This window comes from Gracilinanus agilis, chromosome 3, assembly GCF_016433145.1.
Source record: "Gracilinanus agilis isolate LMUSP501 chromosome 3, AgileGrace, whole genome shotgun sequence".
Lineage (NCBI taxonomy): Eukaryota > Metazoa > Chordata > Mammalia > Didelphimorphia > Didelphidae > Gracilinanus > Gracilinanus agilis.
In genome coordinates, this window is record NC_058132.1 from 45,469,370 (window position 1) to 45,481,601 (window position 12,232).

Here is a 12,232-nt window from a genome sequence, read left to right on the forward strand (position 1 = left end):
GTGATATTTTTTCTGGAAAGGGGGCGGGAGGCCAAAAAAGTTTGGGAACCACTGATCTACACAGTGATGGGCAAACTACGGCCCGCAGGCCAGATGTGGCCCCCTGAAATGTTCTATCGTGCTACTTGACATTATTCCTAATCTGACGAATACAATGAATAGGATACAATACAGTGAAACTTGGAAAGAGTTGCCTTAGAAACAGACTGACAGATGAGCATTTCCTTTCCTTTGGCCCCCTCTTTAAAAATTTTGCCCATCACTGGTCTATGGGGTCATGAAGAGTCTGACACAACTAAACAACAAGAGTCAGGCACTATGATACAAAGGAAGGCAAAAGACAGTCCCTGCCCTCAAAAAGGTGACAATCTATATTCACTTACAAAAACAAAGAATATGGAAATATGTCTTGTATGATAATACATGTATAACCCTGATTGAACTGCTTGTCAACTCTGGGAGAGTGGAGAGAAGAAGGGAGACAATTGGGATCATATAACTTTGGAAAACTCAAATGAAAATCTGTTATTAAAATAAAAAATTAAATTAAATTAAATATTATTTAAAAGTTTACAATGTAATGAAAAAAAAAAAGGAGAAATAAGAAGGCACCTTCCTGCTCTTGGCTGAAGTGGGGCACTATATACATGGTCAGAAATGGGCTCAGTATTGGTTGGTTTAAGAATTTATATATAAAAAATGTTTCTGGGGGCAGCTGGGTAGCTCAGTGGATTAAGAGCCAAGCCTAGAGACAGGAGGTCCTGGGTTCAAATCTAGCCTCAGACACTTTCCAGCTATGTGACCCTGGGCAAGTCACTTGACCCCCACTGCCCAGCCCTTAGCGTTCTTCTGCCTTGGAGACAATACATAGTAATGACTTCAAGATGTAAGGTAAAGGTTTTATTAAATAAAAAAGTTTCTATTAAGTATATATATATATATATATACATATTAAACATGTATGTATATATTATATATACACATTAAGTATTTATTATATATTAATATATAAATATTAAGTATGTGTTTATATAGTAATATAAATACTGATATGTTTATATATTGAATATGTACATATTAAATATTTATTTATATGCAAATATATGAATATTAAGTGCATATATTAAGTATATATTAACATAAATATTAATTTGTATATTAAATATATACACATTAAACATTTACTTGTATATATTAAATATCTTCATTTGTTTATAAATATATATTAAGTATTTGTTCATAAATTAATATAAATACCTAAGTATTTATATAATATTGGATATATACATAGTATTTATTAAATGCAAATAGGGGCAGCTGGGTAGCTCAGTGGAGTGAGAATCAGGCCTAGAGACGGGAGGTCCTAGGTTCAAATCCGGCCTCAGACACTTGACACTTCCCAGCTGTGTGACCCTGGGCAAGTCACTTGACCCCCATTGCCCACCCTTACCAATCTTCCACCTATGAGACAATACACCGAAGTACAAGGGTTTAAAAAAAAATGCAAATATAGAAATACTAGTATATATAATATTAAGTATTTGTATATTAATATATAAATATTTGTTTGTATATTAAATATATACACATTAAGTATTTACTTGCATATATCAAATATATTAAGTATTTTATATATTAATATATAAATATTAAGTATTTGTACACTAAATACAATATTAAGTGTTTATATAGTAAATATATACATATTAAGTATTTATGTAATTTTTTTTCATAAGAGGAGGCTCACTTAGGGAAAGGGTGACAATGCATGAGTGCAATATAAAATCAGAAGGGATCAAAACAATTTTTCTTAAAGACTGAATTTGGTGGGGGCAGCTACATGGCTCAGTGGATAGAGAGCCAGGCCTAGAGATAGGTCCTAGATTTAAATCTGGCTTTAGACACTTCCTAGCTGTGTGACCCTGGGCAAGTCACTTAACTCCAAATAACCTTTACTGCTCCTTCCTTTTAGAAATGACACTTAGTATTGATTCTAAGATAGAAGGTAAAGGCTTAAAAAAAAAAAAAAGTTCAGTAAGCTTGTCCCCAAAGAAACAGAAATAGGAAACCTGGAAAGAAGTAGAAAAGAGATAGGAGTGGCCCTCCACCTTGGTCAGTCTAGCATAGTCGTACTGTTTATTTCCTCCTTCAGGTCCTTTAGTTTCCCCTTTAAGAACTCTGAATGCCATACCATTTGGTGCAGTCTATGTCAAATACCGAGATTACTTCACCGTCTATACTACCTTTTATCAAGAGGATAAAGAAAGATGCTTTCTTTAAATCAGATCTATTTTTGTTTTGCTTTGTCTGAGATCATGATTGCGTGTGGCTGGAATGTTAGTTGTCAGAGGAGTGTGGTGTGAGCTTCCCCTCCCTTCAGTGGAATGGGAGCAAATACTAAAGATGCTCTCGGGGGCCTCCACCCCCAGGAGCCCAGGCGGTGTTGATTTTGTGGCTTGTCAAATATTAAGAAAATCCGAGGCAGTTTCTCAGCATCATTCTCCCTCTGTGTGCGCTTTACAGAAACAGCCACACTGGCAAGCCAGCACGTCCTCTGCGATGCGCCCGTTGTTGGCATCATTCCCTGCCGTCGACACCGTCCAGAGCCACGCCAGGGAGCATCAGAAAACTCCACAAAGGGAAAGGTGGCCCGAGGTTCCCCGTGACATACAGCCAATTTCACAATAAGCATCTTTTATTATACACACATACACAGAGAAGCATTCTGGAGAGTGGCTCATTAGAGGAGGGGATAGGCTAGGCTTGCACACAGTAAGAGCTGAGTTCCAAGCCTGTCTCTCTTGCTTCTTAGCTCTGTACCCACAGGCAAATTCTCTCCTGAGCCTTAATTATCTCATCTATAAAATGGAAATATTAGCACCTGCCTTGCAGAGTCGATGAGAGAATACATCATAATGTATACAGAACTCTCTTATTATACACATTTTTTTGGTCTCTTATCCAATTTTAGTGGGGCAGAGAACTCCGCCTACCCAGGAAGAATGCCACCTTCTCTGCCAGGGGCACTGAGGGACCAAGTATCTTGTCCAGGACCACAGGAGTCAGTGGGTGTCAGAAGTGGGATCTGAACCCAGGTCCAATCCTGCCAAACCCAGCTGCTTCTCTGAATGAGATCTCAGGAGTGAAATATGCAGCCCCCCTGCTACCTCCAGTGATTCCAGACTAAAGGTTCAAGGGAAAACTTGTTCATTTGGAAAATAAAAGCATCCCCTTCTCCCCATCTGAGGATGCTCTACATCCCCTTTCTCCATCAGTCTTTTCAGTTCTGGCCACAGGAAGAGGGACTCAAAAGCATTGCCACCTTTTGGAATTTTTTTTGAACAAAGCAGGAGCCCTCAGTTAAGAGAGTTTGAGGAATAATTCTCGTCTCTGTAGCCAGAGATTCTGAAAATGACCACAGCTCCCGAGGGCCCAAGAGGACAGCTTTTCTGAAAGGGATAGGAGGCTCTCGGTCGTCTGTCCAGCAGCCACCCTCCATCAGGGAGAGTCCCTAAGACAGGGGGTGGACAGGGAGAATAACCAGCGTCCCAGTTCCTGCCATTCCGAGTCTCCAAGGAAGATCCAAACGGCCAGCCCTTGCTTGGCCAGGAGCTGGGGGTGGGAAGGAGCTCACTTGGCCCGTTTAGGGCTCCCGGGCTCTTCGGTCAGAGAATTCTTCCTGGCTGAAATATTGTGGAGCGAGTTCAGGCTCTGGACCTGCTGTAGGCGCAGGGTGAGCTGCTGCTCACAGGCTCCTCGGACTGCTTCCACCTTCTCGGGGTCCCAGCTTAAAGCACGGGCCAGAGCCTCTGGGGGTTCCTTGGTCACCAACTGCAAGCAGAAGAGGGGAAAATATCAGGACTTTGACTCTTCCCCGCCCCCCCCCCCCCAGCTCAGCTCTGCCCAGGCTCTGCTTTGATGATCTGTGATTTATCAGGAGCCAAAACGATGATTGGGAAAGCAAGGGAAGAGAGCTCTGATGTGCCAGGCACCAAGCTCAGCACTTTACAGATAGGATTTCATCTGATCTTTACTGATTTACATTACCAACATGTTGTAACGCCTCCCAAGCACTTCCCGGGCATTATCTCATCCCAGGAGCCTCACAACAACTGTGGGAGATTGTGGCAGAGGTTTTTAGGGGGAGCAAGAGTCCTACAGTGGAAAGAACGCTGGATTTGGAGTCAGAAGACCTGTTTTCAAGTCTTGGCTTTGGGTTCTGGGCAAATGACTTCACTCAGTTTTCTCTTTTGGAAAATAAGACTTGACGGCTTCCAACATCCCTTCCAGCTCTTCTGCTTGGCTCCTATGATCTACAATTATGCTTTTCCTTTTTTTTTTATCTTTATTATATTCCAATAACAAATTTATAAATAACAAAGTTATATGATTTGTGCATGTTGTCTCCCTTCCCTTGCCCAGAGCTGACAAGCAATTTCTACTGATACTCAAAACATATCTTTTTTAAAAAAAAAGGTTTTTTTTTTAAAACCTCTACTTTCCAACTTAGAATCAATACTGTGTATTGGTGCAGAAGAGTGGTCAGGGCTGGGCAATGAGGGTTAAGTGACTTGCTCAGGGTCACACTGCTAGGAAATGTATGAGGCCAAATTTGAACCCAGGACCTCCTGTCTCCAGGCCTGACCATCTTTAATTAAGCCACCTAACTGCCCTCATGATTGTTTTTAATTAAAAGGGCATGCCTCTCACACTCAGTCTTTTTTTTAAACCCTTACCTTCTGTCTTAGAATCAATATTGCATATTGGTTCCAAGGCAGAAGAGGGGTTAAATTACTTGCCCAGGGTCACACAGCTAGCCACATTCAAACTTCAACCAGGTCTTTAAGGGGAAAAAAAAAACTCAGCCATTCCTAAGGACAACGTCCCATGGGCTGGTAAGTGCCAAGTCCTGTGTCCCCCTCCCAGGCCAGACAGGATGCCTTGAACAGATATCTGCCCACCTACCTCTAAATCCTGGCTGGACAAGCTCAGCTCTGGGCAGGACTTTTCCTTGAGCACTGTTAGGACGTGACTGGACAGTGTGCTGTGGCCGACACCCCTTGAGTCCACTTCATCCATCTTTTCATCCAAAGTAGCCTCAGACTCTGCAAGACAGCCCACCAGATAGTGATGTGATATATATATATATGGCAATGGGGGTGGAGTGATCACACAGCTAGGAAGTGTCTGAGGCCAGATTTGAACCCAGGACCTTCAGTCTCTAGGCCTGGCTCTCCATCCACTGAGGCAATCAGGTGCCCCCAAGACAGTGATTGACAGCTGGCCCCAGTGCAGACCCAGTCCAGGGCCTGTTGGTCCGCCTGGGCCAGGGGGAGGGTGTCACCAGCAGAGAATTCCAACCTCACAGCAGCTTGGATGTGACTGATGGCCCTGCACGTATTTGTGTGCTGTTGACTTTGTTTCTTTCCTCTGAGCACAGAGGGTTTCTCTTTGAGGGGCTCAGAGGGAAGGGGGAGCCCGCTTCTCTCCAGCCAGGAAGCCTCACCTGCCTGCTTCGCCAGGATGCTGCCCTCTTTCTCTAAGGCCTGGAGATAGAGCTGCAAGAGCTGCCTGGACTGCCGGGCTTCTTCTCTCTGGTCTAGCACCTGCTGGAGTGTATTCTGGAGGTCCTGAGTTTTTTCAGGGCTCTGGGAGAGTTCCTGAGCCAAGTCTGAGCAGGGAACGTCAATGAGCACCTGGCACGTGAGAACAGAAGGGAGAAACAAGGAGGCAAATAAGGTTATAGGAAAAAGGTCTTATCAAATCAACTACAATTTCCCCAGCTTCAGTGAGTCATCTGAACCTTTTCCAGGAGCTAGCGAACGACCGTGGGAAGCATTCTGGCTAGGGAAGAGAAAGTGCGATGAGTAAGCCTGCGATGCAGTGGATTTAATTTGCCTGAGCCTGAATGAGGAAAAAGAAAATGAATAATGCCAGGGAGAGGCTAGGTAAGAGATGGAGAAAGATGTAGAAGACACCAGTAAACACTGTTCAGTTGTTTCAGTCACGTATGACTCTGGGATCCCATTTGGGGTTTTCCTGGCCAAGATACTAGAGTGCTTTGCCATTTCCTTTTCCAGCTCATTTTACAGATGAGGAAACTGAGGCAAACTGAGTGAAGTGATTTGTCCAGGGTCTCATTTAAACTCAGATCTTCCTGATGCTCTATCCATTTGCCACCCAGTTACCCTCAGACCACCTATACAATGAATTTAATTTTTCTTTTTTTTTTTAATTTAAAATTTAAAGAAAAATTTATTTTTTCCCATTTTCCCTTTGATGAAAAAAAAGGAATAACTAATAATGCCAGGGAGAGGCAGTGTGGGAGAGCAGGTTGAAGGCCAGCCTTGGAGGTATGCAGGCCTTGGTCCAAATTCTCATTCTGATTCTAGGGGTGTGATGGTGGGCAACCCAGCACATCTCTCAGTGCCCTGGACGCCGGTCCTACACTGCCCCTTAAGAGATGAGCCAGTGCTCTCCCTTGGCTACTTTTTATCAGCTGAAGTAGTTTCCTCCCTGAGAGTTTCTCTCTCATCCTGCTTGAGATCACAGGTCTGGAATAAAGAAAAAGAAGAACCCCCTCCCAAAGCGGATAAAGGTTTGTCCTTCGAGTCAGGAGGACCCAAGTTAAAGTCTTGTTTCTGACACGTACCAGTCTGTATTGGTAAAAGAGGCTTCCACGCTGGGAAGTGGAAGACCCAAAACTCATTTCAGTCTAATCCTCCCAAAAGATAAAAATTCCAAGGCCAATTAACAACTCCATGAGAGCATAAACCCCAAACGGGATGCCCACAAATCCATAGTTACACAGATCAAACCAAACAGAACAACAAGTGGGTGATGGATGAGTCACTCTCTGATGACTAAAAGATCTGTGAATGGGCTCGCTCATTAGGGAGCCTTTCCCTGCCTCTCCTCTGTTTTCTGTCGAGAACCGTGACTTCATCTATGAAGGAAATGCCTCACACCAACACAGGGGAGGAGGTCTTGGAGGAGTCAGAGGCAGGAGCTGGACCCCAGGCTTCGTGGCTCCAAGGACCCCGACCTAATACACTTTAAATGGTCTGGGGAAGAAGGATCTACACCCCATTTTTCAGAAGAAGACTGAGTGCATTCAGCAGGGGAGACTTCTTCCCACTCACAGTCTAAGTGCTGAAAAGACAACTAGTCAAGGATATTTTCAATTTTATACTTAAAAGGAGGCATAGCAGTATTAATTCATTCAGAGAACATTTATTGAGTCTATTGTGTGTAAAGTGCTGGGAAAAGGAAGAGGGGGAGCAGCTTTGTGGCTTGGTGGGTTCAAATGTGGCCTCAGACACTTCCTAGCTGTGTGACCCTGGGAAAGTCACTTAATCCAATTGCTTAGCCCTTGCCACTCTTCTATCTTAGAATTGATGCTAGGACATAAGGTAAAAGTTAAAAAAAAAAAACAGAAGAAAAGGGATATGGGGTGGGTACAGAGGGAAGGACTGAGCGGGTTTGCCTCTGGTAAAGGAAGGATTTCTAAATGAATGACAAAATCTATTGGTCCCTATTTTTAAAAAATGGACCCCAGAGAAACAGCAGTGTTGGAGGCAGGAAAGCGCTGGATGTATTGGGCTGGCAGAGAGAGGGTGAGGGCTGTGGGTAGGTTGAGGAAGGAGCCTTACCTGCAGATCTTCCTCGGCCAGAAGGACGATGCTGGAGAAATCTCCTTTGAGCTGTCGGGCCAGGTTTTTCCATCTGCACCCCACGCTGCTGTCTACTTCGTCTCTGCTCTCGAAGGACTCCTGGGAGAGCCACGCTGTGCCCCCATCTGATCCATAGGAAGAGAAAAAGCCAGGTACTTGTCAGAATAACCTGGGAGGCTTGAAACACCCCAACACAAGAAATAGACCCCAAGCTGTGGAAGAGACAATAATCCCCTGGCTGGAAGCTTGACAGCAGGAAAACCTCTCTTCAGTGGGAGCTGTCCAAAAGCACAACGGGCCTCCTAGAGAAGGGGCTGAGGGGCAAGCTTCCCTCTAGAGGGCTCCATGCAGAGTCTAGAGGGCCCCTTGGTGGGGATACTGTACAGGGGAGTCATTTAGAGCTTCTGGAAGTGTTTTCTTTATGGTATAGAAAACACTGATTCATGGGAAAACCAGAAAGGGGCTTAATATCTCTTTCCCTCTTTTGCTGATACAAGAAACTATTTTTAATTACTCTGAAGAAAGATGCTCTATACATGGAGGTTTGGGTTAGACTTAGCATCACCAAACTTTTTGAGAGGCCTAAATATTTACTTCCCATTACTACCCTGACAGGGGCAAATAAATGGCGCAGTGGAGAGAGGGCCAGGCCTGGAGTCAGGAAGAAAAGTCTTCCTGAGTTCCAATTCGGCCTCAGACACTTACTAGCTGTGTGACCATGGGCAACTTATTAACCCTAGCTGCCTCAGTTCCTCATCTGTAAAATGGAGACACACTGAAGAAGGAAATGGCAAATTGCTCCAGTTATTTTTGCCAAGAAAACCTCATGGACAAACAAGTTGGACACGACTGAACAAATGAACAATAGCAGCCCCTGTACTGGAATCATGTAGGGCTGAAAGATACCTCAGGGTCATCTAGTCTAACCCCCTCACTTGACAGAAGAGGAAACTGAAGTCCAAAGAGGTTATGTAATTGGTCCTAGACTAATAGTTACCAGTTGTGTGATCCTGGGTAGACACTCTCTAGGCTACTAGGAGAATCTCTTAAATTAGAGATAGGTGCCCCTGTCCCAGCAGAAAGGGATTCTTACACCATAAAGTTCCTACCACCAAGTGGTACTGAGAGAGTCACTCAATAACTGTTGTTCAATCACTTCTGACTCTTCTTCATGACCCCATTTGGGGTTTTCTTGGCAAAGATCCTGGAATGGTTTGCCATTTTCTTCTCCAGCTCATTTTATAGAAGAGGGAGCTGAGATAAACAGGGTTCAGTGACTTGCCCAGGGTCCCACAGTAGGAAGTGTCTGAGGCTGGATTTGAACTCAGAAAGAGAAGCCTTCCTGACTCCTAAATAATAACAACAGGAATCAGTGCTTGAAGGTCTGCAAAATGCTTTACAAACATGATTCCAATGGGGTCTCAAAACAACACATCACTCCTAAAATGCTTCACTGGCTTGGGTTGTGCATGTGGACACCATCATAATGAATGCTTTGCTCCATGAGCCACTTAAGATGAGGCCAGAGCTTCTCACCTGTATTGCTGTATGTCCAAGTCTCATTGCAAGTGAGGGCCACAAACTTGGTGTTGGAAGGTAAACACAGGAAGTAATCTTCATCATCCACTATGGTGCCATCTTCTGCCAGGACCAAAGTGATGGGCTCCAAAGATTTGTCAATCTCCAAGATATCACATGCTAAGGGAGACAGTACAAAACACCTTAAATACAGGCCTATAAAGGGAATTAAGTTCATTTTTTCATCATTCCTTAAATGGACAGCTAAGTAGCACAGTAGATAAGAGTGTTGAATTTGGAGTCAAGAAGATATGAGTTCAAATCTAGTTCAGACACTTACTAGCTGTGTGGCCCTGGCCAAGTCACTTCGCCCTGTCTGCCTCAGTTTCTTTATCTATAAAATGAGCTGGAAAAGGTAAGGATAAACCACGCCAGTGTCTTTCCCAAGAAAACTCCAAATGGGGTCCCAAAGAGTCAGGCACAACTGAACATTTCCTGGATACCTGTTTATTCTTCAGTGGCTCTCAAACACCTCTAAAACAAATTACAAAAGCCTCTGTCTGGCACTTTAAAAACCCTTTCATAGTCTGGCTTCAAGCTAATCTTATATGATTCCACTTTAAATATTCTAAATTTGGGGGTATCTAGGTGGGTCAGTGGATTGAAAGTCAGGCCCAAAGATGGGAGGTCCTGGGTTCAAATTTGACCTCAGAGACTTCCTAACTGTGTGACCCTGGGCATGTCACTTAACTCCCATTGCCTAGCCCTTACTTCTCTTCTTTCTTGGAACCCCACACAGAGTAATTGAGTCTAAGATGGAAGGTGAGGAGTTTTAAAAAATAAATATTCTAAATTTCAGCCAGGCTGGCCTCCTTATTGTTACCCAAATTCAGGATGTATTTTATCTCTAACATCTACACAATTGCAAAGGTTGTTTCCTATTCTTGAAATGCACAACTCTTTTCTTGTCACCTCTAAAGAAATCTCAGCTCCTTTCAAGCCATCCCCAGGGAAGACTCTTCTTATCATCCACTCTCCTACTTCTAGCAAATTATCATACATATCCCCTATGTAGAACATAAGCTCTTATAGGGAAAGCCAGTTTCATTTTTGTCTCTCACATACAATTTTTGTTGTTCAGTCTGGTTTCAGCTGTGTCTCTCTGTGACCCTTTTTGGGGTTTTTTTTGGCAGAGATACTGGAGTGGTTTGCCCTTTCCTTCCCCAGCTCATTTTATAGATGAGGAAACTGAGGCAGACAGGGTCCAATGACTTTCCCAGGGTCCCAAAACTAGTGTCTGAGGTCAGATTTGAACTCAGGTCTTCCTGACTCCATCTACCAATGCTACCACCTAGTTATCCTAGTATACAACAGAGAAGCTTAATAAATGCTTCTCAAAGCACACTGGCATTGCAAGTAATAGCTGCCAACTAAAATTAAAAAGCTCTTTCTCTATAACACTCCTGCAAGGTGATTAATCTACATAAAACTATTCCCATTTCACAGATGAGGAAGTTGTAAGTGCTAGATTTGAGCCAAAGGCCCCCAAATCTGTTTCTTTATGTCTGAAGTGTCATTTCCAAGGTAGTATCTTTGGTTGTGAAGCAATCTAAAAACTTTAACAGAAAGAGGAGGGATTGGTATTAACTCACCTCCTTTCTCCCTGGGCAAGAGGCTGTCCCCAGGGCAACACCCAAGATAAAAAATCCTGGATAAATAAAAACCACTGAAAGGCTCTACCAACTTTGCCCTTCCACATCCCAAGGCAGGCTAAGTAGAAGAAAAGCCAGAGGGACCTCAGCTCTGGGTGCAGAGGCCTCTTATACAAGCACCCAAGGCCAGGGCATGCTAATAGAACTTAAGGAATCCTGATGCCAACCTGCAATTTCGATCTGAGTAATGCAAAGCTCCATTAGAGAGGCATTCATGAGCTCTTCCTGGCTTCCACTTTGGTCTAAAAAAAGGCCGGGTCTGGGCCAAGATTGTAAGGCGGCCAGCAGCGGGGTTATTTGTTAAGTAAGGGGGATGAGCTAAGTAAGCAAGTGACCGCTCCCAGGGGTGCAGGTCCAAGTCTCAAGACTGCAAACTGGGCGCTGGTTCGGAAGTCAATCCCCCAGGACCCGGCATCTATAGAGAGGAAGTGTAGGTGAGGCCATCCAAGTCCTCCAGAGACGTGGCCAGGAACGGATTCGGAGGAATCTTTCCGGGCTAAGCCACAAAGTGATATCATCTCCTTTCTCACCCCACTCCCCCATATTCCCCGTTCCCCAACCCTCCAGGGCTCTTGGGACACCCTAAAAGTCTCAGCATGATACAGTGGGTATTAGAATCCCGACTGGGCAGAGACCAGGGCTTCCTCTTTGCCTCAGTTTCCTCGTCTATGAAGTGGGTCCAGGCGGAGCTCGCCCTCTAAAAGTCCATCTCAGCCCTGTGCCCCCCGCCCCCCGCCTCAAGGAATTCTTTTTCCCATCCCGGGACCCCGCGCGGACCCTTGCGCTTCAGTTCCTCCAGACTGGAGGCCGCCGCGCCATGGTGCTCCCGGCTTCGGTTGCGGCGCAGCAGACAGGGCTTCAAGGTGCCCGTAATCTCCTCCGAAGACTCCATCTCAGGCCGCGGAAAGCCACAGTCTAAGCCAGAACTCTGGGAGGACCCGGGGTTCGGGAAGCTACGGAGAGGAGCTTCCCCCCGGGCACTACCCACGTGCCTAGGCTCCCGACCGAAGCACGCCGGGACTGGTAGTTTCTGGCCGGCTCAGGGCACGCAGGACAGCCCCGAAGCATATTGGGACTTGTAGTCGCCCGCCCGAGTAAGTCTGCGGATTCCATCTGAGTCATCTTAAAGAGACAGGAGCTCGAGCTATGCATGAGTCTGCACGTTGCGCTCAAAAATACCCTCCTGGACTCAGTTTATTTATCATACGCCTTGAATTTTTCTAGTCTTCTTGCTTGCAGACCTACAAGCGTTGCATAACATAGTTGTTTCAAATTTGCTTATTACTGGATGCCTGTACACTTTTCCAAGGTTAATTCAGGAAGTTTGTT

The 12,232-nt window shown here is 44.7% G+C and overlaps 2 protein-coding genes across 2 annotated transcripts in view; one reads left to right on the forward strand and one right to left on the reverse strand.

Moving 5' to 3' along the window:
• Positions 1-2,688, forward strand: part of LOC123240960 (centromere protein S-like) — a 51,661-nt gene extending 48,973 nt beyond the window's left edge. Inside the window, exon 5 of the mRNA XM_044668671.1 lies at positions 2,524-2,688. Coding sequence (XP_044524606.1) covers positions 2,524-2,688 — 165 coding nt within the window. The remainder of the gene's footprint in view (positions 1-2,523) is intronic.
• On the reverse strand, positions 2,678-11,795 carry DFFA (DNA fragmentation factor subunit alpha). Its single transcript, XM_044671268.1, has 6 exons — positions 11,681-11,795; positions 9,210-9,371; positions 7,653-7,798; positions 5,507-5,696; positions 4,966-5,105; positions 2,678-3,831 (listed from the first exon to the last, which is right to left on the reverse strand). The coding sequence occupies exons 1-6, from the start codon at positions 11,793-11,795 to the stop codon at positions 3,631-3,633; spliced, it is 954 nt and encodes a 317-aa protein (XP_044527203.1). The 3' UTR covers positions 2,678-3,630.
• Between the last annotated feature and the right edge of the window lie 437 nt (positions 11,796-12,232).